This window comes from Branchiostoma lanceolatum, chromosome 6 (assembly GCF_035083965.1).
Source record: "Branchiostoma lanceolatum isolate klBraLanc5 chromosome 6, klBraLanc5.hap2, whole genome shotgun sequence".
Lineage (NCBI taxonomy): Eukaryota > Metazoa > Chordata > Leptocardii > Amphioxiformes > Branchiostomatidae > Branchiostoma > Branchiostoma lanceolatum.
Window position 1 is genome coordinate 10,052,782 of NC_089727.1, and position 15,035 is coordinate 10,067,816.

Consider the following 15,035-nt stretch of genomic DNA (forward strand, 5'->3'; position numbering starts at 1 on the left):
GATATGTTTTTATTGCGTTTGATTTTGAGAAACGTTGTGGAAATAATTCTTTGAAGTTCTATCTGAGAAATACAACTTGTCAAGATGATAGTTGGTTGCAATATAAACATTTTAGTGTATACATGCTGCATACATTTTGTATAATAATAAACACGGAACAAGTCGAAGATTCAGTTCAATATCACAGGGAGAAAGCTTTGTGTTTCAGATCTTAAGGAAAGAGAACCACGTGTCTGATCAGAGTCAGACATTGTAGATCAACAGTTCATTGTAAATCAATAGCTAAGATAATACTGAACAACTTGTGTTATTAAATTATCTGGGTAGAGAAGATGATTAACTGATATAGTTTATGCAAAGGACACTATTTGCATAATCAATGATAAACATTTATGATATGTCACTTAAAACATTCAATAACATCATCTGGCTAAGGTACGAGGTCATGTTACTCTAGTTGTTCTTTGTTCTCTCATCCTTCTTGTGAAATTTTAAAGATCTCTACTGCAATGAGTCTACAAACAAATTTCAGTATGCTTTATTCTTGTGAAAACAAACAAGGTATATGGTTATCAAATCACACACATTGTCATGTAGAGGTGATTGTCTAAAGTCATTTAACCTTAAGCACTCTGAAGTAGCCATTTGGTGCCCAATTTCCTATTAGTTACAGACTTAGGCAGCAGGGAGAAGGTTAAACCGCTAAGTATGCAGTGAAAAGTATTCTATATTCTTTAAATGTACAGCCTCTACAGCCACATGATGCTTTTTATCTCTGATCAGGGAGTCCCAAGATATCTTGTGTGGGTAAGTATAAGAAGTAAGAAGGTATCTTTGCTGCTGAAGGGCAGCTTGTCCAAGGACTAAAAAGGTTACCATGGCAACCCACTCCCAGCCAACCTTTACCCAGGCTGCCTGGAGAAACATGACCTCATCCTGATGACATCACCACCAGCTGATGCTTACCACATGTCAGATGAAACTGCTCTCTGCCAAATGTTATAATTTTCTGCTTTCATTTTACAGTACAGCTTTATCTCTAGTTCCCTATTGCTTCTTCTGTCCTTTTCATGTTGTGACAGCAAGCTAGCAGCAGCCATGTTTGCTGAGTCAACAGTTCTGGGTTTATGATCAACCAGTGGGGAGAACAAGGCACTGCTAGGGAGGTGACGCTAACCCCAGCTGCAACCTGTGTTACACTTTAACACACAGTGTCACACTTCTTCAGTGCCCTACATTATCTGCAAGAACTACAGCAACAGGAGACATTCAGGGAGATCAACACAGGCTGGTAAGGACCACGTCAGCACCACCTGCCAAGACGTAAGCACTTCTGCAAAGACTTCCCTGCACGGAAGTGCCGGGTCTCCAAATATAGGACGTGACATAAGGGTTGTTGTGCCCTTTCAGCTGACCCCAGCGCAGTTCTGCAGTGATCTACAACAGGAAGCAGGCAGGAAACCCCTTGGGTCACCAAACAGCTGACTGGATCAGACTGACTGTTACCGATCAAGGCCACCATGGAGGGGAGGTACTTTGTGGTCTTTCTCCTTGTTCAGACGACATTTTTCTGTTCCAAGACTGTGGGACAAGAATGTGATACTCAAGGAGCCAGCCCGTGTGTCTTCTGTCAAGACTTGAGTAGCTATCATGGCTCCTTAAGTTGTATCATAGAGGACGTTGCGTCCATCCCGAAATGTTTGCTGAGTGAGGTCACCTCTCTGGACATACTGGGTCGGCAGGATGGAAGACCCTCCCAGGGCTACCCAGATATCCTCCCTGCCTCTGGCCTCACCCCTCCCACCAGGAAAAGGGCCCAACTTCAGCACATCTTACAGCAGGACCCCCCTGATGACAACTGTACGTTCTTCGCTCAATTTGATCCAGGTAACTTTACAATCTCAGCTTTGGTGTTGTATCTGAACTCCAGCGGCACCGCTGACTTCCCACAAGATTTGCTTGACGATTTGCCCATGTTGAAACATCTCATGATCGAAGGTTTACAGATGGCCACCCCACCACCAATGAAAGAGCTGCGCTCACTGAAGACAATAAGCATGAAAAACAATGCCATACAGACACTGAATCTTACCAACGTCAAAGATTTGGCTGAAGTGACAAGCATCAAGTTTACAGGAAATGCATTGGAAAGGATTCCTTTCCTTGCCTTTGCAAAGAGCACTCTTGCAAAGCTAGAAGATCTAATGTTAGACTCCAACAAGATCTCAGTAATACATGAAGATGCATTTGGTGGTCTGCCATCTTTAAAAGTCCTAGATCTCAATGGCAACATGATCCAAGTATTGAACAAGGCGATCCTACACCAGCTTGAAAAAGTTGAAAAACTTAACTTGTCGAACAATGCTATCCATACACTGGAGGCAGAAACGTTCGCAGAGATGAAGGATTTGCACGTGCTTGACTTGACCCAGAACAATATGACCTTTACATCTGAAACATCCGCATCATTATTTACTGGTCCAGAAAATCTGACGAGTTTGTACCTGGCTCAAAACTTGATCAAAAGTTGCCCAGAGGACCTGGGAAAAGCGTTACCTTACTTACGACATCTTGGTCTACAGAAAAACAACATTTCTGTCTTTTCAGAAACATTCTTGAAGGGACTGGGTTCCTTGAAAGAGATTGACTTGTCTGGGAACCCTTTCTCGTGCACATGCGACGTGGAGTGGTTATTTGATCGGTTGAAAGAAAACGGCACTGTAGCATTCATTAAATGGGAAGAATACGAGTGTTACTACCCACGACATTCACGTGGTGTCAACTTCGAACATTTCAACCCGGAGGTTCTCAAGTGCGACCACACGGACCACACCCGTCTGGGACTGTCCCTGGGGATTTCTCTCACCCTGGCTGTACTGGTAATTGTGCTTGCAGCTGTGCTGTACTACCACTGCCGATGGCGCGTCAAGTACGGTTGGTTCGTGCTATGCGGTAACAAGGGCGAGCAAGTTGAACAGAAAGTTGAGGACGAGTACTTCAAGTACGAGGCTTTTCTGTCCTACTGTAGTAACGATCGCTGGTGGGTCATTGACGAATTACTCCCCAAGGTGGAGAATTGTCCCCCGCCCACATACAAGATGTGCCTGGACATTCGTGACTTTGAGGACGGACCGAAAGATCAGAACAACATCATCGCCGCAATGGACGAGAGCCGAAAGACGATGTTTGTCATCTCCAGTAGTTTTCTGCGGAGCAAGCGCTGCCTGTGGGAGCTGGAGATGTCCAGGAACAAGCGCTACGGGAAGAGCAGGGATGACCTCATCTTTGTGTTACTGGAGGACGTTCCACAGGCCAAGATGCCCAAGTTGTTGCAGAAGGTGATGATGGGAAGGAAGTACCTGCGGTGGCCCGAGGACCCGCGGCAGAGGGATGCCTTCTGGCAATGTCTGCGCGAGTCCTTCAAGACAAACATCTTCAAACGGCAGGGCAACAGGATAGAGATGCAGCAGGTATAGACATGATCAATGGCATCAGAGTGACAGAGGTAATATGTCATGTAGCACTGGCAATCTGGGTGCTGACACAATCTTGAAAAGATAAGGAATATTTCATTCAATATCAAGAAATCTCCAATATCCAACTATTTTATTCAGTTGTATAAGGTGACTATTTGGATACAGTTCAGTTGTATAAGGTGACTACTTTGGATATAGTTATATCGTAACATGTACTGTCAAACCAGAATATAAAACAAAACAAAACAAACATCAATTTGATCATTTGCTATCCTTGAAGAAGAGACAGTGAAATTCTGCTCCTCAAGATTCACACTTCACCATTCTATGGGTAAATTTGCACTTTTGGAACCAAATGAAATTGGATTTACACAGGTATTTAATCAGATCCCCCCCCCCCCCAAAAAAAACCCAGAGAAGTGAAGTGTTATCAGGATGCAAGCATGATATTAATAAACTTGACAATAGCCCTTGATACTATAGCTAAATCCTTGACAGAACAGCTCAGACACAATAACACTGTCGGCATGTGCTGCCATGTGCATATTTCAGGGAAAAACAGTACCCAACAAGGGCGATGGACAGATAAAATATATCTTATCTAACCGTAACCATTATATATCTTATCTTGCTATGTCATAGAACCACAACACCACTTAACACTCTTAATTCTTCACATCAAACATTATACCAAACATTTTCGTACCATTTCTTTCAAAAACTGCAATGTTGGTTTGTCCCTGACATGTAAGGGTGTGTTATCAGTTGGCACATGTTGAAATATGGGATGCCAAGAGAAAGAGGAAGGAAATATCATGAGTGCCCTTTTTACTGTAACTCCTGATATATTTTTGCTGACACATATACTGAATGTTAAACCACCTGTTCACCAAGTGTTAAAATCACTTGTTTGCTTGGTTTTGATATAGCTGACAGAAGTAGTACACATGTGTATACATGATGTCTTGTAAGAAATGTAGCAATAGCCAATTGAGTGCTTGCTTTACACGCCCTGGCTGAGTTGTACCAAAGTCAGAGTAGAATATAAAAACAGATGATAATCACTTTTCCAGCTAGAAATTAAGATACCGGTAGGACAGCAAATTGTAAATACTAACCCAGATTATTTGACTTATCTAGTCTTGAAATCATGGAATGATAAAACTTGTAAACTTACTTTTACATTCAGATTTTCATATATTGTTCTTTTATATTTATGTATACTGTATATGATATGATATTAATTGAATATTAGACATGGAAGAATATTACTAAATGTTGAACACAGCTTATTATTCTATTAGTACTATATTCTAATCTTTTTCTATTCCTTGCTTATACCAGCATGGCTGTGATCCTGTTGTCTATTGCTATAGTTGTTGGAAAACAATAGAACATTCCTTAAGAAATAGGCAAGATTTGGATTGACAACATGATTAAGATGCAATGCTAATCTAGTTGTAGAACATAAGTTAGAGGTGTAATTATACATACAACAACAAAAATAAAATTGACAAAATGAATGCAAACATTGGTATGCTTTGTGTTTTGTTATACGCTTATTTCCACTCTACAAAATAGATGTACTTGGAGTAATTATTTTTGGCATAGATGTACTTGGATACTTTATTAAAATAGAACCAATATTTACTGGACAGATGAGATAACAAAAAGTTTTGATTTGTACACAATGTCAACATTTTGGTATTTAGCATCACTGTATAAGTTACCAGTGCAGTTTAGCATAGAGGGATAAAAGTTAAACATTTGAGTAATGCTCCTGGATAAAGGCGTTTAGTTCTGTAAATCTTGAAATGTTTTCAGTGGTTTTTATTTTCATGGTGACCTCTACAGCACAAACTCACGGCATTGTGAAAATGGGTTTCCTAGATGTATTTCTAATGTACTACAATTGTTTCGATAGCAAACTTTAAAAAATTCCTAAAATCCTCTGATCTGCTATTGCAGAATCTATTCCAGGCAAACATAAAAGAGTTCACCTAAATTGCAATTAGTGCAGTACCATCACAAAACAAAAGGAGGCATTGCTCACCGGTGTGTCTATCAGGTTGAGCAGGTAGGTCTTGCCCTGGTACTGGTGGAACATGGATGCTGTCTGTGCCTTCACCGTGATGCCCCGCTCCCTCTCCACCTGCAGCTTGTCTAACACCTGCTTGTTCGACGCCTCCTGGGAGATGGTTCCTGTCAGCAAGGCACAAGCGTGTCAGTTTATGAGGGTCTGCATGGGGTACTGATTACGCTTTACACTAAATTCGGGAAGGCACACAATGCTTTCCGTTAATTCAGGTAGGCCAGGCCTGGAAATGCTTAACGCTAAAGTAACATTGGAATATTGATGACTCTAAGTTATACCAATACTGGGTCAGAATCAAGTTAGGCTAGAATACATACATAGGATCATATAAGAAACAGCAATGCGAAGACTTGCCTGTGAGCTCCAATAGTCTGTCTGCTAGTGTGCTCTTGCCATGGTCCACATGTGCAATGATACTGAAATTCCTGATGTTCTCCACTGGAAACTGTGACATGTTAATCTGCCAAAGGATAGAATTGTGAAGAAGTTGTAAGCAGAGTTCTACAACCTCATACCTTTGCTAAATGATGTTAACTTTTTTTAGTGACATATCTTTTTCTAATCTATTATGCAAATAAGGACCTCATTTGCATGAGTTATAATATAACTTATATCAGTTGATAATCTTCTCTCCACAGATAACACAAGACGTTCAAAAATTTGCTCCTGATTTGCATACTAGTACTTAGCAAGGGATTTTGTCAATCATCACGTAAGCTATCTACATACCAAAAATCAACCCCTTCTTGATCTATTCTCTTTCAAAGTTTGAAACAAAATCGACTCCTGTACTCCAAAAAGGCTGCTAATGGGTGCCCAAATCTACATGACACTCCCAAAAGCTATCTACCACTCAAACATCATAACCATAGCATGTTCAGATCACAAGATATCAAAACCAGAAGTTCTTCTGCAGTACCATAGAAAGTCGCCAGGGGGTCCCAAAATTTAATCATTTCGAGGTCCTAAGAATTAAGACCTATACACACACATATCAAGACAATCCATCCAGGCATTCTTGAGTTATCGTGTTCACAGACGGAGGGACACACACACACACTATGGCATGCAAAACATAACCTTCTTGGCGAAGGCAATAAACCATGTTCAAACAAAATGCAAATCAAATTTAAAGTCATCATGATCTTACTGCTCTATTGAAATTGTGTTTTTATACAAAGTTACGTTTACACAACCAGTATCCAATCTCCAAATGATGAAAGGATGGAGATAAATTTCTTAATTTCTTTTCATGATCATGACAAAATAAAGGTAATTTGATTGACTGTGTGTCAGGATTGACTGGACAATATATAACAATACTGGAGATGGGTATCGGCACCAATTATATAATAGAGTATCTGTGTCTATCGACTCGTTCTTTACCCATGAGTGCTGCAAATGTTTAGGTGATTATGCTTCTGCCATTCATAAGAATCATAACACAAACCTGTCCAGCATGGTTCTCTGGTGACTTTGAGCTTGCATGTCGTCTGCTGGCGAATGGCGCCAAATATCCCACATTGTGGGTTACAAGTCGGATCCTTTGACACAAAGGACACGCGAAACTTCTCCACATCATTGTCATCTCCTAGATATGGAGAAGGGTGGACCAAACAGACAGAAAATCAACAAATCAAAATTGTGTGGGAAAAATGAAATTTTGGCCTGTACGCCACCATCTTGGGGTGATACAATGTTGTTCCAGGGGCCTTCAAAAATCTTATAATCGAATATAATAAAGATTCCAACAAAAAAGTGTATTCATACATACAAATTTTTGCAAATTTAAGGTTCTACCTTAAAATTGTGCTTCATTAATTAGAATCCTGATCGATATTGAATGTAGAGAACAGAAACGATAAACATAAACCCCTACTAAAATAATATTCTCGTCCGCAGTGACCACTAGTAAACTCAAAAGTTCGACCATTGATTAATCTACTTTAGATAATTGATTAACCTTTAAATTGAAATTTATAATCAACAAATAGGCTATGATTATTATGTTGTTACAGATTCTTATCACGATGACCATCTTTTTTCCCATGATTTAGTCTTGGTAATGGATCGAAGCAATAATGTTCTTCTCATTTTGCTGCTGTCGTCAGTGAAAAACACACGGAAGGGGAGGGAACGTTGACAGTAGTTGTACCAGTAACTTCGGTAAGAAATACTCTTAATTTTGCGGGTTTCCTCTTACAATAAGATTCTTCTCTACCTGTACTGAATATTGAGACCTAAAGTCGTGTCTTGAAATGTCGTCTAAGTCGGGTTTTAGGAGCGCAGCCGACTGAGCTAACTGCCAGCAGTGTAGTCGGTCAGGTTGGTCCTGTCCGAGGTGGGGAGGGGGGCACTGATGACGTGTAGAGTGAAATGTTGTCAGTCCGTCTCGTCATCGATGTTATGATATTAGACATGACATCACGGTTAAATCAAAAGCACAGACAGTTCTTTGATTGAGGAAGTAGCCACAAAGACATCTATTGTGATTTTTATACTATTTCTAGCCTAGATACAAACTAGAGTCGCAACGAGAGGTAAATATTTTTGGGCATACCAGATAGAAACTCTAATCAGATGTTCCGAAGTATACTATAATAGAACGTAGTTTAAGGTTTCGATGCAACCTGTAATATGTATTTCTATGTATTGTAAATCATATTTCTACTATTCCTTTAAACTTGTAAAAGCATAATTAAGACAGGTGCTTTGTAATTCATTAATTGTATTGTAAAATTTATTGCTTTAGAATATATGATTGTCAATCAGGCAATAAAAACTTGTGGCTATGACTTTATTATGTTAATCACCACCAGCACCATGTGCAGTGGGCTTATTAGAGTCCTTACATTAACAGTAATACATGACACTCAAATATTTATAACATTTAAAAGTACATGTAAATTGTAATTCTTGGTCCACTTTACTTTCTTCTTTTTCGTTGTCATCTTTGCTATCTTTTTTTTCAACTTTCATGTACAGTCATTTTTTAGTGTTTTATTTTAATTTTTTTATAGTACAAGCTTGATCTTTTTTAAATAAATGTGCTTTCCACACCAATCTTTCCAGGTCTGTCCTATAGTGTACATTCATTCTGCATTTTCACCATTACCAACAAGCGAGAAGAAGCTAAACCCTTATTGCAATACTCGTACCAACATGTGTATGATTTTAAACATGTCTATGTTGTGACCTGTACTTAGCCCAGTTGGTGTACAATATATGTCTTCATTCATTCATTCATTGACATATTATCTGCTAAGGCTACAGCCTGACAGTATTAGCACAACCCACACTAACACTTGAACACTTCAAATGTACCCCTTACATCAGCCTTGATGTTACCCAGCAGACTCTCTCCGCCTACCGGTACTCCCTCAAACCCCATGTTGGAGGCACGGCACACGGCGGGCGCCAAGCGCTACAAGTACCTGCGCCGCATCCTCAAGTTCCGACAGATGGACTTTGAGTTCGCACTCTGGCAGATGCTGTACTTGTGTGTCGCACCACAGAGAGTGTGAGTCATTGTTTCAAAATTCAGTATGAACTAAGATTGTTAGCTTAGAAGTGTATAATCATGAAGAGTATTTGCACACATGTATGTAACCGTTACTGTTTTGTTTATAACGTTTGTGAATAATATTAGTCATCCAGGAAATTGAAGAAAAGAATTTTACAGTAATTCAATCTCTACCACTTTTTGTATTGTAATCCAGTGGTATAGATTGAATTAAAATTTATTGTTTTGTTTATTGTTTCCCAAGAGCCTAGGTGTGGAGAAAATATCACGTCTTTGGTATGCAAATGAAAGAGAATGATATACAAGTTGGACTATATAAATTATACATGTAGAATTGTGATTTGTGGTGCAGTCCATCCCTAAAAAAAATGTGGAATTTGTCTTTATTTTACAGATACAGAAATTTCCACTACAGAAAACGTGAGTATTGATATTAAAAGGTGTCTTACTAGTAACTTATAGCTGTAGCAAGAAAATATAAGACTGCTAATCTAGCTAATTAAAGGTACCTTCATACTGTTAGTTCAGATTCAGCCGTCAAAGTCGTACAAATGCAAGGAAACTAGGCATAGCCATTAAGAATCTTGGTGATCATCTAAATTTGTTAAAAGTATCTTCTATTTTTATCCTTTTCCAGAGACAAAAGACCAGTGGGCTCGAGATGACCCAGCCTTCCTGGTCTTGCTCAGCTTCTGGTTGTGTGGTAAGTATGACAATAGAAGAACTGAGAAGTGTGATTCTTGTGGTGTAACTGTACACCAACGGCCAAAAGAAACCGTGACAAAAAAAGAAGCCTAAAATGACAAAAAAAAACAAGCCGAAACCCAACCTCTGCTTGTAGAGTACATGTACAAAATGTAGTTTAACTAGTCTTTGTAAACAAGCGTACAGAACTTCTTGGATAGTCTGCTACAGTTACATCATAACAATAGATAAGCATAATTTGCAGTAGACACGGAAGCAAAAAAGAAGAGCTCCAGCTGGATTAGCTCAAGCGATGTTTGCCCTACTAGTAATGCATTGAAGATATGTAACTTAGAGTCCCTTTGTTTGGACCTATAGACGTTATAAACGTATTGATATCATCAATGCTTTGTAGTTCCATGGCAAATGCATTAAACTTTTTCCTTTCTCTTTTTCTCCTGTAGCATCTTCCCTTGGTTTTGCTATTGTGCTACAGTTGAGTGTAATGGGGATGATAAAGCTGCTCCTGTGGGTCATCTTTGTTGACTGTATCGGAGTTGGACTCATGGTAGCAACCCTACTGTGGTATGAATCCAACTTCTGTCATCAAAAAGTTATAAGGTTCAAATAATTATCAGCACAAACATTGTACCAAAATGTTAAACTTTATACAGGTGTCTTGTGAAACCTTTTTGTATTCAATAGTTTGGTTGAGGTTATGAATATGAGTCAGAATTGTTATTATGTTTCGCCAACGAAACCTTATGTTTCGCCAACGAAACATATTGTTTTTGTCAGGTTTCTTCTTCTCCTTCTCCTTCTCCTTCTTCTTCTTCTCCTGTCAAATCTTCAAATCGCTTCTTCTCGGTCGTCCGTCGACCAAATTAGCTGAAATTTGGTATGCAGGTAGAGTACGTGTATACCCCTAGACCCTTTTTAAATTTTTTTGATATAACTTATTAAAATGATTTTATGGAGGTTTTTTGGTCATTTTCAGACAAAAGTCGCACATGATGGCCTCCAGTGCCGTGGTGTTGAAACCTGAGGACCTGAAATTTGGTTTAGTTGTGCATTGGATATTTACCCAAAGGACCCCATTATTTTTTCTGGCATACACTACTTCAAAATGATTTATTTTGCAATTTTTTAATGCAATTTTTTGTTATTTTCTGTAGGGGGCCAGCAAGAACTAGGTCATACTGTAACATAAGCCTTCCCCTGTCTGGGAGTTAAAACCAAGCAGATGTCAGGGGGTACCTCTACTAATGGTATTACAGAAAGTTATATGTACCTTATGTTACATGGTACGGATGTTATATTTGAGATGTAGGTACCCATAGGAAAGGTGACTACACCTGACAATTACTTATGCTAATGAGGACCTAATTCGCATAATGTATGCACAACGTTGTATGTCCCTTACCGTAATTGCTGCGGATGTCATCTTTGAGATGTAGGTACCTTTAGGAAAGGCGAACACACCTGGCCATAAATTATGCTAATGAGGACCTAATTTGCATAATCGATGCATGAAGTTGTATGTCCCTTACCATAAAAGCTGCGGATGTCATCTTTGAGATGTAGGTACCTTTAGGACAGGCGAACACACCTGGCCATAAATTATGCTAATGACGACCTCATTTGCATGGTTTATGCGTATACTTGTAATTCCCTTACCGGAAAAGCTGCACATGTCAGATTTGACATGTACGTACCGTTAGCAAAGGTGATCACACCTGGCCATGAATTATGCTAATGAGGACCTCATTTGCATAATTTAGGCAGAAACTTCTATTTCCCTTACCGTACAAGCTGCAGATGTCATATTTGAGATGTAGGTAGCTTTAGGAAAGGTGCACACGCCTGGCCATGACATATGCTAATGAGGACCTCACTTGCATAATTTATGCATGATGTTGTATTCCCCTTACTGTAAAAGCTGCAGATGTCATCTTGAACATGTAGGTACATGTAGGAAAGGTGAAAGCACCTGGACATAACTTATGCTCATAAGGACCTCATTTGCATAAATTATGCAGAAACTTGGATTTGCCCAGGAGTTATTTTGGGACAGCCCACTTCTTGCATGAGGAGTATGGGCGAAACATCCTGAATTTGCTCTTAAAGCAAATGACGACCAGTCTAGTTGTAATAGTGTTTCCGTATGATATGATGGACGTAAACTTTCCATATTGTTTCTGGGCAGCACCCTCAAGTGAGGTCACAATTCATGTACTACATGTAGTATGAGATTTTCAATTTTTTTTCTAAAAATATTTCAGAGAATGTAAGTAGTCTCACTACACATGTGTACCATTGTGACAGGTTCATTGCTAACAAGTACCTACAGACTCAGAAGTCGGACCAGGAAGTAGAGTGGGGATACGCCTTTGATGTGCACCTGAATGCCTTCTTCCCCCTACTGATCATCCTACATGTCATACAGCTCTTCTTCATACACCGTGAGTTATACCTTACAGTGATGTTTGTAGTAGGCATGTTGTTATTGAATGTGCCTTGAAGCTGTTTTTCTTGGTAACAGTTTAAAAGTAGGTACATGTTAATTTCTTTGTTATTTTAGTGCAGGGCATCCAAAAGACAAGCTTATACCCTGTGTATGTTTTGTACTTGTTTTTCTAAGCTGTTTGTTTCCCCTCCACAGCTCTGATTGACAAAGAGTGGTTCATGTCGCGGCTGTTTGGAAACACATTGTGGCTGATCGCCCTGGGGTACTATCTATACATCACATTCCTGGGATACAGCTGTAAGTAGACTGTCTCTTATTTAGGCTTAAGAAAAGAATGTTGTGTTTCCGGTTACATGACAAACCCTAGCAAAAACCTGCCAACCCAAGTTTTTATTTGGATATTTTCCTGCTAATACAATTGTATTACACAATTTTCTGTGTTAGTCCATGAACCAGGACCCCAATTTCAAGTTCTATCAGCCTATTCATTTTCATTAAAGTATACTGATGTTCGATTTTGTGCCCCTCCTCATAATAAAGCAGGAAACTGCCTGGTTCATTTAGAGGCTTATAGCATGTATAAAGCTACCATACCAGAATAGCTATCATGTCAAATTACATACCACAGACTTTCTACTTTACTAAAGTCACAAGGTGAACTTTCATAGGTTGCACCAATATGTCCTCTGCCCCATGGACTATGTCAGTATGTGTTTGAAATATGACGGTTTGTTTTCTTCCCTTGCAGCCCTCCCGTTCCTGCGCCACACAGTAGTCCTGCTGTACCCTGCCATGCTCATCATCCTGACGTTTTACATAGTCTCCCTACCTGTGGGCTGGAACTTCACCCAGGGGCTCATGTGGTTCTACAGATATAGAGTTGGCCATTATGTATAGTCTCTAGGTTATTGATGTACATTGTGTGCTCAAATAGAGCAAACAGTTCTATGTTTCCTTTCCTTTCTATGTATGAATATAAAGTATAAAGTCCTAGGGTTAGGGAGGGAGAGAGAGAAGTGTATGTGTAATGACTGTTTATAAGTTGTATGTACCAAATACACACATATAAGGATGTTTGTATTATTGAACATGTAGTCTTGACTGCTACATGTAGAGATGTTGGCTACTAAGAATTTAGACTTGTACTCTGTTGCACTTTGCAGTATGCTTCTATCATCTGAGATGATTTTTTTCTATATGGTTTTGAATCCCTGGCTTTATCATATGCCAGGGTGCACTGAAGACAATGTACATGTGTAGGTGTCATCTGAGATTCCTTTACCTATTTTGTTCAATGTCAGGGAAAAACCTGTCCAGTTTCATATTTCAATTATTTTCAAAGAACCAAAAAGGTGTTGGTTTTTCGGTTGCTTGTTTGTCACTTATAAAAGCTTGTCAAGCACAGTGAAGGGTAGGGATCCTCGCACATATACTATAGAATTTGCACTTGCAGATTACTTTGTGACCAATTTCATAAAGTTAGTAGAGACAGATGCATTATTATGGTTTTAATTTTTATGTGTAGCAGTGAAAAGAGCTAGATAGAAATGTGGCCTATAGGAAATCATGTTGAGCTTGCTATTTTTTGTTGATATTATTTGTATTGTGCAATGAGAGTTTCTCACAATTTTGAATGAAACCCTAGGTCTGTAAAAATCATTGTAGATATTTTGCCTATATGCATACTCCTTTCATATCCACTGGTAGAGATTCACACAATAAGATTGTCACAACATGACCACCACTTAATTAAATCTAACAATAGCGTAAAAGTTGATCTGTGTTAGTAAATGACATTGTGAATAGGCTAAACTTTGCATAACCAACACTGAAACAAATGGAACTTGCCCCAATTTTCAGCTGACTGTCAGCCTTGTTCACGGAATGACCTACACTGAACAGAGACACAGGCTGTCTGGCACTTATGATCCATTGCTGTAGTCACGCGTCACCTCCTAGAAGTGGGAATCGTGAACAATGAGTATTTTTTTTCACCTATCTCTTTGAAATAAGACCGTTGCATTCCTGATCCAGTTGCACTAAAGAAGCCAGACTTGGACATGGCCAGGAGTCAAACAGACAATTTTTTAAAACTCCATCTGCATGCTTACATGTCATCATCATTTCAGGTGAGTTGTCCAGACTAACTTGCACAGAAATCAATACAAACTTGATTAATGTACAGTTTATTTGAACTGTTCTACCAATGCCACTGATCATAGTGTTTATATGGCATGCAACCACAGTGCTCGCCCATTAGGTATTCATTGAAGTTATCTAAATAGCACTCCTAGCAGCTCACCTAACTGACTGTTAGCCCCCAACAGTAACAGTTGTGTAAAGTTAGAAAGAAAGAAAACCTACTTTGACTCCTTGACCATGATGTAGAAGGCAAATGTCTCTCCTTTCATTAGTTAGCTTAAGTACAATGATAATTCAACCTAGACAAAGTAGACATAGACCGTAGAATATTGTGTACATATATAGGGATTTTAATTGGTTGGGTAAACATTAATGGATCCATAAGCACTACTTTTGTATTCAAATAAATGATACTGTACAGAGGATTTAATCTTGACTTTTCTTGCTCAATACTTTTTTTAAAGGAGCATTCCACTCCAGAAGATATCATTCTTTAGCCTCCGATGCAGACTCCTCCCGGTTGTTTTCTTTTTCAAGTTACAGTTTTATAATATTACATTTTTTTTTCTTATTGCTGGCCGGGAATAAGAAAAAAATTGTAATAGTATAAAACTGTAACTTGAAAAAGAAAACAGCCGGGAGGAGTCT

At 39.1% G+C, this 15,035-nt stretch overlaps 3 protein-coding genes across 3 annotated transcripts in view; 2 read left to right on the forward strand and 1 right to left on the reverse strand.

Moving 5' to 3' along the window:
- LOC136436520 (translation factor Guf1, mitochondrial-like) overlaps positions 1–7,929 on the reverse strand; it is a 14,857-nt gene extending 6,928 nt beyond the window's left edge. The window contains exons 1-4 of the mRNA XM_066430540.1: positions 7,793–7,929; positions 7,022–7,162; positions 5,926–6,031; positions 5,530–5,678 (exon numbers count right to left, since the gene is read on the reverse strand). Coding sequence (XP_066286637.1) covers positions 5,530–5,678; positions 5,926–6,031; positions 7,022–7,159 — 393 coding nt within the window. The 5' untranslated portion in view covers positions 7,160–7,162; positions 7,793–7,929. The remainder of the gene's footprint in view (positions 1–5,529; positions 5,679–5,925; positions 6,032–7,021; positions 7,163–7,792) is intronic.
- On the forward strand, positions 893–5,005 carry LOC136436521 (toll-like receptor 2). Its single transcript, XM_066430541.1, has one exon. The coding sequence runs from the start codon at positions 1,521–1,523 to the stop codon at positions 3,474–3,476; it is 1,956 nt and encodes a 651-aa protein (XP_066286638.1). The 5' UTR covers positions 893–1,520; the 3' UTR covers positions 3,477–5,005.
- LOC136436524 (protein unc-50 homolog A-like) lies at positions 7,637–14,810 on the forward strand. Its single transcript, XM_066430547.1, has 8 exons — positions 7,637–7,737; positions 8,908–9,091; positions 9,489–9,514; positions 9,732–9,797; positions 10,243–10,363; positions 12,104–12,240; positions 12,441–12,542; positions 12,994–14,810. Exons 2-8 carry the CDS (start codon positions 8,913–8,915, stop codon positions 13,140–13,142), a joined length of 780 nt encoding a protein of 259 aa, XP_066286644.1. The 5' UTR covers positions 7,637–7,737; positions 8,908–8,912; the 3' UTR covers positions 13,143–14,810.
- Positions 14,811–15,035: the final 225 nt, after the last annotated feature.

Coding starts and splice junctions, on each gene's coding strand:
- LOC136436521 (XM_066430541.1), top strand. CDS start 1,521: ATGGAGGGGAGGTACTTTGTGGTCTTTCTCCTTGTTCAGACGACATTT.
- LOC136436524 (XM_066430547.1), top strand. CDS start 8,913: ATGTTACCCAGCAGACTCTCTCCGCCTACCGGTACTCCCTCAAACCCC. Junction 9,092..9,488: donor TGTGTCGCACCACAGAGAGT/GTGAGTCATTGT, acceptor TTTATTTTACAG/ATACAGAAATTTCCACTACA. Junction 10,364..12,103: donor ATGGTAGCAACCCTACTGTG/GTATGAATCCAA, acceptor CCATTGTGACAG/GTTCATTGCTAACAAGTACC.